The following is a 14,861-nucleotide window of genomic DNA, read 5'->3' as shown; positions in this document are numbered from 1 at the left end:
GGCGTCTCCATTCATTTTTCTTTTAGTGGGTCATCTCCTGCTGTGATGTGGCTGGCTTTAGCAAGTGTGAGGGCAGGCTCAATGTGAGAGAGGGTGAATGTGCCGCCACCCCGCCAGCGATGACGCCTGGCACTCGGGTGGTGGCGAGTGGTGACTTTGCGGACTCGAGTGGAGCAGGTTGGAGTGGGGTGGAGAGGCGTAGGCGGGAGCCTGCTGAGCAAACGCGTTCGGTGATGAAAGGTCACCGCCACCTCGGCAGATCTCTCTTGTAAGCCCTGCTCCAGGAGTGAGTTACGATGGCAGATACGCTGGAGGGGGGCTGCAGTCAGCGCTACCTCACAATGCTGGCCACACACACACACACACACACACACACACACACAGGCAGACAGATAGATGCGCACACACACAGGGAGACATGCATGCACACAAAGGCAGACAGACAGACGGCATACACACACTGACACACACACACTGACACACACACAGTCACACACAGACACAGACAGACACATAGACACAGACAGACACATAGACACACACACACACACACACACACACACGTCGCTGCAGACACCTCCTGTCTGTATTTAACCTGCCCTCCTACGCGAGGCCATCTGTAACGCTGCCTTTATCTGCAGGCCCTTCAGAGTCCTTCCATCAGTACCAGCGCCTACACAGCTCACAGAGCCCTTTCTAAAGCCCTCCGCCTTGGCCCAGGATCACACTACTGAGGGCGCTGCACACACACCTGATGATTTAGCGTCTCCCATTCTCTGGCCATGTTCACGCTTCGTTCTTTTTTTTCTCGCTCTCCACGGCTCGTGGTCACCTTTGATTTGCGGCGCACCCGCCTCGCCTCTTACCTTGATCCTGACCATCTTGAACACTAAAACCTTCCTGACAGATTTTAAGAGCTCTGGAAAACATTAAAAAGTAAGTAAAGGAAAGGCCAGGGGGCAGGAGTGGACAGTGGGGCCACTGGCCTTGTCCTTGAGTGTGCAGTGGTGCATGACTGCGCTGGTGGTGGTGCTGCTGGAGTGGACACACAGAGGAGGGTGAGGAGTGGCTGCTGCTGCTGCGCTGCAGTGTGACGAAGGGAAGCACATGGGACGCAGGCAGAGTTGACCCACATGTCACACAGAGCAGTGTCACAGAGGGAGACAGAGTAGAAAAGACAAGAGTCAGAGAGGAATACAGAGAGAGAGAGAGAGAGAGAGAGAGAGAGAGAGAGAGAGAGAGAGAGAGAGAGAGAGAGAGAGAGAGAGAGAGAGAGAGAGAGAGAGAGAGAGAGAGAGAGAGAGAGAGAGAGAGAGAGAGAGAGAGAGAAAGGGAGAGGGAGAGGGAGAGGGAGAGGGAGAGGGAGAGAGAGAGAGAGAGAGAGAGAGAGAGAGAGAGAGAGAGAAAGGGAGAGGGAGAGGGAGAGAGAGAGAGAGAGAGAGAGAGAAAGAGAGGGAGAGTGTAAGCAGGGGTGACAGAGCAGTGTCACAGAGTGAGACAGTAGAAAAGACAAGAGTCAGAGAGGAATACACAGAGAGAGAGAGAGAGAGAGAGAAAGGGATAGGGAGAGGGAGAGAGAGAGAGAAAGAGAGGGAGAGTAAGCAGGGGTGACAGAGCAGTGTCACAGAGTGAGAGTAGAAAAGACAAGAGTCAAAGAGGAATACAGAGAGAGAGAGATAAAGAGAGAGAGAGAGAGAGAGAGAGAGAGAGAGAGAGAGAGAGAGAGAGAGAGAGAGAGAGAGAGAGAGAGAGAGAGATAAAGAGAGAGAGAGAGGGTAAATAAGGGTGACAGAGCAAGTGAGTGAGTGATGACCGAGGGGGAGACGGTGGGGACTGCTCCTCTCTCTAAAGGCCGCATGCATGTGGTGGCCTGGGTCACACACACACACACACACACACACACACACACACACACACACGGCTCTTTCTGTATCTTTTGTTGTGCAGCATGCCTCATCTGTTTACGCTGATTTCCCCCCTCTCTGCACGCCATGTGATTATGGCAAAAGGCCTCAATGCTGCAACCAAAGCAGGTTCATCTCGAACAGAGGTGGCACAAAGACCTCAACATTCCAGCCGGACGGCGGCGACAAGCGATCAAAACCTCCAGGGGCCGAGCGGACGAGCCCTCGCTGCATACCGAGAGCTCAGTGAGTGGAAAGGAAAACAGCCGGGGCCCTGCACCGGTGCTCTGAGACACACGCTCCCCCCGCGCTCTCACGGCCCTAACCCACCCACTCCTCCACCCACCGTCCAGCTCTCAGAGGCACTAGGAAAACCACCAGGTCAAACATCTACGCTCACGTAGTTACGCTGGGGGAAGTAAACATTAACCACTCACACGTGTTGGGGAAGGAAGAGCTCCACAGCACTAGCGTCACACGATGCGCGCGCGCGCGCGCGCACGCACGCACACGTGTGCACACGCACACACACACATGGCAGGTCAGGGGTAGGATGTGCCAACCGCAGTGGAACGAGGGCACATGAGGGGAGATTGAGGAAGTCGTTTAGAGTTCACGGAGGTCATCCGCTGAGTGGTTTAGAGGCGTGAAGGGCTGCAGCATTCCTGGTTGGTTGGCTGGTAAAGGGGAAGGAAGAGAGACACACTGCAGGAGTCCCTAGTCTCACTCTCTTCCCCGTCTACTACCACTACAGGAGGATGGAACAGACATGGGGATGACACTAGGACAATGGGGATGTCAACACACACACACACACACACACACACTTCCAACTTTCATTCCAACACAGGCAGGCACACACAATCGTACACAGGCACACACAAGTACGCACACACACAGGGTTTCAACTTTCATTTTAAAATAGGCAGGCACACACATACGTGCACAGGCACACACAAACTTGTACACACACACACACAAACTTGTACACACACACACACACACACACACACACACACACACACACACACACACACAGAGATCAACATAGTCAGAGTGGCTGGCCAGAATATCTGGTTATGTTTGGTTAATATGTCTCCAGAAGTCCTGATATGACATTACATTTTAATGGAGCAACAGAAGAGAACAGAATAGAATGCAAAACCCTCTCTGCCCCCCCCTCTCTCTCTCTCTCTGTCTCTCCATTCCACGTCAGAGTAGAGGAAGAGATGCCATAAAAAAATAAAATGGTCATAAAAGCTCCAACAGCACCAAGTGAGACATCCAGGCAAGACAAGATGAGGGAAGGAGGCTCTGGGCTTCAGTGGAGCAGTGCTGATGAGGAGCGCGCTGCCAGCCTGCTCTTCCTCTCGTTAATGGTCAATTAGACGCGGCACATTAGCATGTTTTAGAATGGCGCAGTCTCCGAGAATGCTGGGGTGAGAAGAAAAAATCTGCAAATCACAAGGCTATAAATGTGCACCCAGAAGGTGTCAGAAATTGCTCGAGCATCACGCATCACACACACACACACACACACACACACACACACACACACACACAGAATTGAATTACTGGAATAATTTTCGGCTGCTGATCACTGTGAGTGAACAGAGAAACTCATCAGGACCAAATTAAAACCTCAAAGCCCAAAGTCAAAAGGACGTCTGAAACTGGCAAATGTGGCTGCGCCTGATACGGCCAAAAACAATCATCTCAATGGCACGAGGCAGGAAAAAACCCACTGGGACACAAGAGGAGAAATGCCCATCGCACTTCATCAGAAATGAGTCTCAATAGCCTTTGTTTTTAAAGCAGCCACCGCTGTAGCTATTCGTGGTGTTTACAAACATCCAATTGAAAGCCCACAGTCCCCCCGAGTTGATTTGGTTTGTTTCGATGCGCCTGGACAGCAGCAAAATCTCATGTGTGGCGAGCCTCGTCTGAGCCAAAGACTAAACAGCGCGCGTGCGCATGCAAATGCAGAGAGAAGGAAAAGGGGAAAATGTCAAATTACAGCAGGGAGGAAGTAGTCAATGACAGGAAAGGGCTTTGATATGACAGCTTCTGGCGCACAGCGCATAATCCCACGGCTGAGGCTTCACAGGCCGTTTGATTCTTGCTTTCCTGTGCTGCGTCTCCCACCTCACCCCCACCCCCCCTCCTCGCCTGACGCCTACCAACTTCAAAGTCGATCACCTTGAGGAAAGTGGCACATCCACGAGGCTCCGAGTGGCTCTTTAAGACTTCATCGCAGCTGGATGCACTGTCGGCGACGGACTCCCTGACGTAAAAAAACCCCTAATTCAGCCGCTCTCCTACTACTGTAGCAAACGTGACCTACTTTAAGATACCTCCGCCCGCGCACCCCATCCCGCGCGCCTGCCGAACAAGTAGGTCTGTAGGTTGTGGTGATGTTTCGATGCGGAGGGAAGCGTGGGAGTGCGGCGACATCCCCTTTGAATGCTTCAGAACAAAAGCGCTGACCCACGCTGGCGAGGATCATGAATGAACGAGCAGACGCGTCCGGTCCACAGCTCATTATCTCGACTGGGGCTTGACGCGCCGCTCACCTCGGCGAAATCCCATCACCACATATCGTGGCTGGATGACACCGCCACTCTGATTGTGGTCACCTGTCAGACAGCATAACCGGGCAAGTCGAGGACACTGGGCAGGAGGCATGGACACTGGACACTGGGCAGGAGGCATGACACATACACACTAAAAGCCTAGGCCGCACCAGTTGCAGTATCATCTTGTTTTACTAGGGCAGCCCGCATGAAGTCATTCATTGTTCTCTCAAAACCAATTCCTGCCAATGGACAAGAATGGACTAAAATAGCCAGGATAAACAATGCTTTGGCTATTGCCGTTTGGAGACACTGCTCGTATTGTGGGGGTCGTGATGCAATTTATCTGCATTCTTGGACACCAAAACCACAACTCTGCGAGCAAGCCACTGCTATGTAAGCAGAGCCGGAGAACAATCGGGGCGTTTCAGGGAGCTTTACACCAGCAAGCTCTTTCTTTCTCTCTTTCTTTCTTTCCTCCCTCTCTCTCTGTTCTTCTCTACTCGTCACAAAAACAAACATGCCTCTGTCAGAGATGGTCCCATTCTCCATAAGTGAAGTGACTGGGTGTTGGGTGGGGTGGACTCGGTGGCATGTTCACTTCAATGCCACTCCATCAAGCCTGGACGCAACCTGAAATAACCGAGGCCGGGCGGGACTGGCCACATCACATAAGCAGAACTGAAATCAACAATGACGGAAGGAGAAGGACAAGAAAAGCGGTGCGGTAGTGGGGTAGAGAGAGACAGGGAGAGGGGAGGGAGCGTGTACATCTGCATAGTGTGTGTGTGTGTGTGTGTGTGAGGAAGGGAAAATATGGCATGCGAAAGAAACATTCCCGATGCAAATGAGACACCTTTGTGTGCTGACAAACTCTCACCACAAGCAAACAGAGCTGACGAAAACCCTCCCGTGCTCCTGTACGACGCCGAGGAGTAGACTAAGATATTCACCACACACAGCTCAGCTGATAAACAAGGCTGTGCTCCTGGGTGTGCTTGTTTTGAGACACAATTTTGCAACTACATGCAAATGTGGACAGCATTAAACAAGCAACAGCTGAGCGTGCCTTTTTTCCCCCCTTTTCAGACGGAGGTGGGAGAAGATAAATCGTGCTGACACTGCAACTCCCCAGATACAGGTGCCAATCTACAGCCGCGGCTTATCTGAAAAAACTAATGCAGACTTTCTAGAAATAATTTCGCTTACGTCTGCCCCATTCCGGACTCATGTGGTAGGCCTATCAGAAGGCCCTTTCCTTAATCCAGCCGAGGTCGACTTGTTAACTGATAATGTGATGAACTCATTACGCTCAACCCTTGACTCAGTAGCACCACTCAAAAAGAGAATAAGAAAACAAGTAAGGCGTGCTCCATGGTATACCACACAGACAAAAACAAACAAACAGCGCGTAAACTTGAACAAAAATGGCGTACCACTAAATTGGAAGTTTTTCGCCAAGCATGGAAAGATAGCCTCATCACCTACAAAAAAGCACTCAACGAAGCTAAGTCAACCTACTATTCCTCGCTGATCGAAGAAAACAAAAACAATTCAAAATTTCTCTTTACCACAATCTCCCGCCTGAAGAAGAGCCACACCGAAGTAACCGAATCTATCCCTATTTGCCTAAACAGTAATGACTTCATGAACTTTTTTAATGAAAAATTGAAACAATTAGAGATAAGATTAATAACCAATCAGTTTCACCAAATATTCATACTCCACGGTAGCGAAAATATAATTGAATCACAGATGAGACTAACAACGTTGAATTCATTTACACCTATCGACATATTAGACCTCACTTCCACAATCTCTTCATCAAAATCTACAACTAGTCTACTAGATCCTATTCCTACCCATCTTCTGAAGACTGCTCTCCCTTTCTTGGATAATGCTTTGCTCCAGATTATAAATAACTCACTGCTATCAGGCCATGTACCACAGTCGTTTAAGTTATCTATTATTAAGCCATCCCTCAAAAAGCCTACCCTTGACCCTAACAACCTGGCCAACTATAGGCCTATATCTAATCTCCCTTTTTTGTCAAAAATACTAGAAAAAAATAGTGTCGAAACAAATTGGTACCTTCTTGCATATGAATAAAATCCAAGAATTATATCAGTCTGGTTTCAGAGCTCACCACAGTACTGAATCAGCCTTAGTTAAAGTTTTTAATGACCTCCTCATCGCTGCCGATAATGGACATATATCAATATTGGTCCTCCTGGACCTCAGTGCTGCCTTTGACACCATAGACCACAATATACTACTCCACAGGCTTGAACGTTCGATAGGTATTAAAGACTCAGCACTCGCTTGGTTTAGATCATACCTTTCTAACCGCAGACAATTTGTACAGGTTCACAATAAACCGTCTACCCAGACTATGGTAAAATATGGGGTGCCTCAAGGCTCAGTACTAGGGCCCCTGTTATTTTCTCTCTATATGCTTCCTCTAGGCTCAGAAATTAGGAAACATGGCATTAAATTTCATTCTTATGCAGACGATACACAATTATACCTTTCCATAAAACCTGACGAATGAACTCCGTTAGCCAAACTTGACACATGTATAAGAGACATAAAGACATGGATGACAAATAATTTCCTGCTTTTGAACTCCGATAAAACAGAAGTCATGGTTTTAGGTCCTAAAAAGATGAGGGATATCCTATCCTCATCACAGGCTACATTTACTGATCTTCGACTATCCTCATCCACAAGTGTTAAAAATCTGTGAGTTACAATTGACCAAGACCTATCACTAAATAATCACATAAAACAGATTACCAAAACTTCATTTTATCATTTAAGGAACATTTCAAAGATAAGGAAGTCTTTATCCTTACCAGACGCTGAGAAATTAATCCATGCTTTTGTCACCTCAAGGATTGATTATTGCAATGCTCTATACGCTGGCTGCAATAACACCTGTCTAAAGAGCTTACAGCTTATACAAAATGCAGCTGCTCGCACACTCACTAGAACTAAAAAATATGAACATATTTCCCCTATCCTGGCATCTCTACACTGGCTGCCTGTTAAAAGTCGCATTAATTGAATATTACTTCTAACATACAAAGCCATTAATGGCCAGGCACCAGAATATATTAAAGATCTCCTAGTCCCATATAACCCACCCAGACGGCTACGATCACAGAATACTGGCCTTCTTGTAATTCCAAGAATCTCAAAAACTACAGTAGGAGGCAGAGCTTTCAGCTATCGCGCACCCCTCCTCTGGAATAATCTTCCTTCCTCAATTCGACTAGCAGACACCTATTTTTAAGTCTAGACTTAAAACATACCTCTTTACTGCCTCCCATAGTTTAGGTATGGTGCGGTGTGGAACTTAACCCACCTCAGGGATTTTTGGAATGGACCACCCTGCTGAGTCCTCGTGTGACTGGCACCCCAGTCGCGCGTGCGATGGTGGTCACTGACCATACCTGCGCTGGTGCCGACTACCCCTCACCATGCCTTAGTTATGCTGCTATAGCATAGTGCTGTCATGGACTTTTCATGTGTCACGCCGTACAACCCCCTCCTCTCCTCTCTCCCCTTCTCTCTCTCTCAACTCTCCCTCTCTTGCCTATTCTCACTATGATATACTGTAACAATATATAGTACCACTGATTACTTATTGACATTAACCATTTTGATTTTCAGTAATACTAACCCACTCTACATCTCTCTTTCTTTCCCCTTACTGTACCTCACTTGTGAGGTATATCATCACCAGTCATCAACCATCCATGTGTTGCCCCTCCTCTCAACCATCTCACCTGAAGTCCCATCCTCGACTGCCCTATTACTGTCCCCCTATCTGGATTCCTGGCCCGTACAGCCTAGCGACCCATCACCTGCCTATGACAATTCTGCCCGGATTCCTGGCCCCAAGGGCCACATGCCCCTTGACAACTCCCTTCCCCTGGATAAATCCAACGCTGGACTATTTGAACTTTCTGTCACTAAATCAGGATTAATGAATTATCAAACCAGATACGTAATCACCCCACCTCTTGTAACTTTCAGCTCAAGTGCTTTTAACGCCATGTCTTATTCTCTACACCTGACTATCATATGCATTTGTCATGTATACAGACCTTACTGTCATGTACTGACCCTAGGCAGATGGGTCAGGCCCTTGAGTCATGGATCTGCTCGAGGTTTCTTCCTATATGTATCTCCAATTCTAGGGAGTTTTTCCTCGCCCCTGTTACCCATGGGCCTCTCTCTTTCTTTTCTTTTTTTCCTTTCTTTCCTTTTTCTCTGATTGCCTACATTCTGTAAAGCGCCATGATACATGTGTAATGTTTTGGCGCTCTATAAGCACAATAAATTGAATTGAATTGAATCAATCTGACAACTCCTCTCAAACTCCATGTCCGAGATGCTCTGTCCCTCCCCCCATTCCTACACACACACACACACACACACACACACACACACACACACACACACACAAACGTACACACAAACACACACACCCTCTGTGCACCGGTGCATTGGAGAAGCTGTATGTTGCCCCAGCACTGCAGACGCTGGAGAAATGGCTGCCGGCTGGTGTGCATCAGTGAGCCCACAGACTTCAGCCGTCTGCCGAGACTCTCAACAAACAGCACAGCACAACTTGAGACACGTGCCGGTGTCCAAGCCTTCTGTTTTATCTTTAACACTGGGGCGTGTTTACTTTCTGTAAGCACCAATGACACATCACATAAGGCCTACATATTCATTAAATGATGGAGGTGTGACACATAGGCTAGCCTTGTTTCGAAAAAGGGCAATCGAGCAGTTAATCAGTTGTTTCCATAGCAAATTCTTCCATGGAATGAGTCATGTTCAGTGTTACATTTTATGGTGGATGCTTGGCAATAAAACCTCATTCTGGTAAATAAATACACGCTGTAATGCTGCTAACTGTTCTCCCTCCACTGTGCCAGTCAAATAGTTCCACTCTGACGGCTTTGGAGATGAGAGTTTAATGGAAGGGTCAAAGTTTAGTTTATACTGCCTTGGGTTCAAAGTCAATGAGGTATCTGACATAACATCTGGTGGTGTTGCGTATGATACGCACAACACAAACATGGTAATCATGACATTAGATAGGACACTGTTAAGTTAAGCACAGTTAAGTTATTTGTCCTGAGGGAATTTTTTCCTTTGCATTTCATCCATCTGGGTACGCACACAATAGGAGCAGTGAGCTAACCAGGAGCACACACATACTGGGGGCACACATTCGGACCAGTGGGCATTGGGCAGCCCTTGATTCAGCGCCCACGGAGTAGTTGAGGGCCAGGGCCTTGCTCGCATCATCCATGGATGTGAATGTGGGATAGTGCTGTTCAATCACTCCCCCAACCCACATTTTCCCTCCCAGTCAGGGATGTTATTAAGACCACTCTTCGCTCACAAATCCGTTTCCCTTACCAGTAGGCCACGGATCTGCAGTGACAACCACCGACTGAAGAAAAAGAAAAAGCACCAGTGTAACTGGGCTACTACTCCATGACCCTGCTGTGGTGTGCCACAATGCCACACTGTCTAAAGACAGACTTTTGGAACGGCGTCACAAGTAGCCTACCATCAACCACGAGATAGGTGCGCTCCACCATCTAGCCATAAATAAGCATGACCCGTAGAGCTAGTGCGCGTACAACGTTATGGTATAGCGCACAAGGTAAGAAATACGTTGCCGATTCAGACACGATTTGACAGCAGCCCTTTAATACAGTTAAATTACATTGGGTTAGTGGAGGATATTAATCACCAGCATTCATATACAATTACAGCTATAGACAAAAAGACAAGTGACTATCCATAGATGTAGCCTACTCTTTTTTAGCAAGATCCACGTCTGTCAGTTGGCTATTCTGCAATGACGACCAATGACTGAGAATAATAACACCATGGAAGCTGCAGCTTCCCAACTAATTTATAACTAAATACTACAGTTGAAATCACAGCATCTTCCTATAATAATAGCGATACAAGTCTTGAGGTGTTGTGACGGATTCCACTATCATCAATATAGAACACACTTGCTTGTTTGACAGATAATTTAAGTCCCAACTTCCAAGATGAGTAAAACACTTGATTTAAAAAATTTCTAAAGATTTCTAAAGCTGACAAACGCGGTTTTTTAAAGATTTTTTTTTTAGCCTGGTGATCTTGGTTACGGGTGCGCAAATACGTATCGGGCAGGCTACAGCTTCAAGGGGCGAGACACACACCTTGCAATTTGTGTCTAGGCTACTGTAGCCTACACTTGCTAGCTTGTTAACTAGCGAGTTAGAAGCCTAACAGCAACATTGCAAGCAGTCTAAGCTGCTGTCTGCTAATTCGTTTGGCAACGTTAATAGGTGGCTAGCCAGCTAGCAAGTTTGCAAGAATCAGCCTGCGGGGTAACATTAACTATTTTGACAGACGTGCCTACCTCTTTTGACGGCCTCGTCGTAAGAAAGGAAGCCTATCCTTGACTCTTTGGCTCCCATTTTACCCTCATTTCACTGCAGTATGAAAAATGTTTGGTGTGCAGCCCAGTGCCTGTTGCCTTCTCCGTGTTACGTGTGATCGATAGCAGCTCAGTACTCCTGTGTTTTCACCGAATGACGCCTCTTGGCCGACGCCTCCATGCTTGGTCACATGATCATTGCACTGTACAGTCACCTGATCAGATTAAAGACTCGCAGGTGGCTTTGGAGTTCTCTACACAGTAGTTAGTCACGCAGATTTCTGTTTGTACTTTGATTACCGCAAGTTTTAGGGACATTTGTAAAAACATTGTGAGCATTACAGTTTTTTTAAGTTTTTAATCTACGATTCATGTCTACAGCGTTAGCAGGCACTGAAGATTAGTGTTAGCAAGGATGCTGGGTCGTCAGAACATGTCTGGTGCTTTATGGTCTAACGTCTATGAAGCTGGACACAAAACGGCAAGGCAATTGCGCTTCATAGGTGTTGCTTACACAGTTGGAGACTACTGTGTGATCTTGGGTCAATGTGCATTTAAATAAATCATATTGTCCCAAAATAAATACACAAAGTTACAGGATAGGCTATCGGTGATAGATTGACAACAAAAATATGCCTCTGACTCCCTCCTCTGGACATTTACGCAGACAGTTTAGCTCCACATGTAAGTCGTGCGTGAAAGTATAGCCTACTGTTACCATTTGTCTATGGTGAACTGGTATTGTGAATATGCTGTTACGCATAGTGTTCTTAAACAAAAAAATGGCTAACATGATGAAGGCTTTGACATTAAGTTTATTTTGACTTTCAGAGGGAGAGCTCGTTGTGACGCAATCTGGCACATACGAGGTGAGTGCGTGTCTCGATACAGCAGCCATTCTCTGCCGGATAGATCATAACGATTTAGACTACATCAGCTAAACATTGTTGAATGTTTTACAAATACACAAAGTATAGCCTATCTTGCTGCTGTTCTTTTGACTAGGTACAGAAGAGTAGGTATCAGAAGATGAGCAGTTAATAGACTACTCAACACGGAAGTGGACTCATTGCATCAGACACCTGCATTTCTGAAATGTCATTGGATATATGTTTCTTTGTTCCGAACATTATAGGTGAGCGACACTGACATAGACATCAACATGATTGACCAAGCCTTATTTACCGACGTTCAGTATTAACATGTCATGATAACTGATTGCAATAATGGCCTGGATGCAACAAAAACTACGCTACCTAGGCTAGGTCTATATTTCTTATAACGTTTGAGTTTAGGTGTACGTTTGAGTCCTATGTATTGGCTGTATTGACGATATTCTGAACATTCTGAGCAACACTTTAGATGTAGCCTAGAAATCTAGATGGGCAGTGAGCAGATGAAGTGTGCAACATAAGTTTATGACCCTATCACAGCAGTGCTCTCTCCTCCTAGGTTACATCCGAATAGTCCTGGTCCTAACGGCATGGTGTGCTTTCAATAATCATGCACTTTTTCTTCCTGCCTATGTCACCTCCATCATATTAGATGGTAATGACAGAATCTGTTACACCATATTGGAAGATTTATCAAATGTATTATTTTAAAATGTTATCACTTGTTGATTAAAACATTATTTTTCATTACCTCAGGCATTGATGGCTGGATTGCACGGAGGCTCAACCAAACTTCCAGGTTTGGGGCCTGGTTAGATGTTATAATTGACAACATGGGTCGGAGCATGGTGTGGAACATGCTGTTTCAAGTATGTCTGTTGTTGGTGATTCAGTCAAAACATATATAAAAGAGCTAGATGGCCATAAAATTGACTCAAACTGTTTTGACAAATGCTTTCTCTTGATTTACAGTGGGGTTGGCTAATTTCAACTCTGGAGTGGTGTGTGTTTGTCTGTAACCACAGTGCTTTTGGTGTTCAGTGGAAGAGTAGCTTTAAGGAGAGTCCATATTGGGTCAACGCTATCATGGCCAAAGGTGCAGTTAGAACTTTTAATTATTTTCTTCAAAATGAATGTAGAATACAATTAACAAAGTAATGTAACCACTCTACTTCCTTCAAATAGGTTTTAAAACACCCCTGGGAGTGTTCACGGTTGCTGGCCTGCACGTCTTGCCGGTGTGGTTGTATGGATGCCAGCATGGGGTTCTTACCAACACATTTTACATCCCAGAATGGTGCCAGGGCTTGGTGCTTCTGCTTTTGATTGCAGGGAGGCTGCTGTGTATGTCTGTGGAGGTCAGTATTGTTTCCTGTTATATTCAAAGAGGTGTTATATAGGCCTTGGGTAGAGCATTCAACCATACGTAATGTGTGTTGTTTTTGCTCGCATTCATTAGATGTGGTGCATTTGGACCCATGTGCTCTACCTCACCGACATCAAGGAAACCAAACACAACTGACAGACTGGAAGGACTGCTCCTCAGCCAGCAAATCAGTGCACAAACATCGCCATCACATTTACTGGCACTCTTGGTAAAGTGGAATAAAAAGAGGTGTAACAAAATCATCTATTAGATGATGCTGTAAATGGAATTAAGACACTGCGTCTCTTAATTGACAGGGAACTATCTTTTTTAAAGATTCAAGGGATAAATCAGGTTTCAAACCTAGTCAAAGTTACTGAAAGGGAAATGTTCAGGATATGTTTACCGGTAGTTGCTGAAATATGAATATGATTACTTTGTAGCTAATCTATCATGCAATAGAAATGAAATGCTGCATTTTCAAGAGCTTTGTACTGACGTGTTATTTATATATACGCTATTTTTTACGGTCACAGGGTTTTGAGTTGTGTCCCGGTATTTTGTTATATGTATGTGTTTATAGTATCATTTGCCTCTCCACAGTGGCATCAATATTTGAATTTAAAGGTGCAGTGAGGGATTGTATACAATTTCAAGCCCATACCATTTTTTGTCACATTCAGCAGTCATCTCCTCATGACCGGTAGTTGCCATTCCGTGAGTAACCTGTAAAAAAAACCCGGTCTCTGTAGGCGGCCCAGGCTCCAAAAACTGGAAACAAAGAGGGGGCAGCCTGTCCCCCAAACAAAAACGAAACCCTGCGTTGAATTTCTCTGGGTATACTGAAGGTAGGATGAGCTACCTCTCTGGCATTTTGTTTGGTCCTTGGTTAAAATAAAATTGATGTTTTTTTTTGCACAAAAGCATATGATGAAACTGAAATATAAAGATAAACACAAAAAAATGTGACTTCCTGCACAATCCTTGACTGTACCTTTAAGAATCAATCATAATCAGAGTATCTGTATTTTTTTTTTAAATTATATACATATTCCACCAAACTGTCTCTATATTGTTTTATCCAAACTCCTATCTGGTCTATTTGCTTTTATTTATTCTTCAGACATTGAAGCAAAGTATATGTTTTGGTTACTTAAGTGACCTTTCTCCACTAAAAGTCTGTTATTACAAGTGACAGATAGTGTTGTTAGTGCAGGATATTCTGGGATATTACACTTGAAGAATGCTGACGGCTATTTACTTTTGACACTGCCAACACCATTCAGCTGTTAACATGATACAATTAAAAAACCTCTCCAGAAAAATGGTTCAACTGTGGACAAGCATACAATACACTCTGAGTAGTGCTCCCTCTAGCTGTGGTGTTCAGAAGCAGTCTTTAGTGATATATTTGTTCACAGCAGATGTTATCAGGTATTCCCATAACACTACAAGGCCTGTCCATCCATTTACAACAAAATGGGGTTTGACAATATGCCATGCCTGTTTACCATAGAAGCTGCACTTTACACGTCTCACACGCTGAGGTTACAGCACTATTTGATTACATCCCATCTCTGAGATAAAATCTCTTCGGTACGGAAAGAGACGAAAAACACCCATTCTTTCAAAATCACAAGAGAGTTGCAGCAATGGCAG

General features: G+C 45.6%; 1 protein-coding gene and 1 long non-coding RNA gene across 4 annotated transcripts in view; one reads left to right on the top strand and one right to left on the bottom strand.

Moving 5' to 3' along the window:
* The window catches only part of usp32 (ubiquitin specific peptidase 32), a 48,667-nt gene extending 37,601 nt beyond the window's left edge, over window positions 1-11,066 (bottom strand). For both annotated transcript variants that reach the window (XM_076282126.1, XM_076282128.1), the window contains exon 1: window positions 10,926-11,066. In XM_076282126.1, the coding sequence (XP_076138241.1) occupies window positions 10,926-10,983 (58 nt within the window). In that variant the 5' untranslated portion in view covers window positions 10,984-11,066. The remainder of the gene's footprint in view (window positions 1-10,925) is intronic.
* Window positions 11,067-11,180: 114 nt separating this feature from the next.
* LOC143121642 (uncharacterized) lies at window positions 11,181-14,811 on the top strand. Of its 2 annotated transcripts, none has more exons than XR_012986524.1 (8): window positions 11,181-11,274; window positions 11,775-11,812; window positions 11,949-12,078; window positions 12,396-12,491; window positions 12,593-12,705; window positions 12,809-12,932; window positions 13,022-13,194; window positions 13,296-14,811. It is a non-coding gene; the product is annotated as an uncharacterized LOC143121642 (long non-coding RNA). The 2 variants fall into 2 exon arrangements; XR_012986523.1 differs by having other exon boundaries at window positions 11,181-11,627.
* Window positions 14,812-14,861: the final 50 nt, after the last annotated feature.

This window comes from Alosa pseudoharengus, unplaced genomic scaffold (genome assembly GCF_046254945.1).
Source record: "Alosa pseudoharengus isolate Yale_2024_CS ecotype anadromous, Long Island Sound unplaced genomic scaffold, YU_APseudo_1.1 YU_APseudo_1.1_scf_13, whole genome shotgun sequence".
In the NCBI taxonomy this organism is placed as follows: Eukaryota; Metazoa; Chordata; class Actinopteri; order Clupeiformes; family Clupeidae; genus Alosa; species Alosa pseudoharengus.
This window is presented reverse-complemented; position numbering and strand designations above follow the sequence as displayed.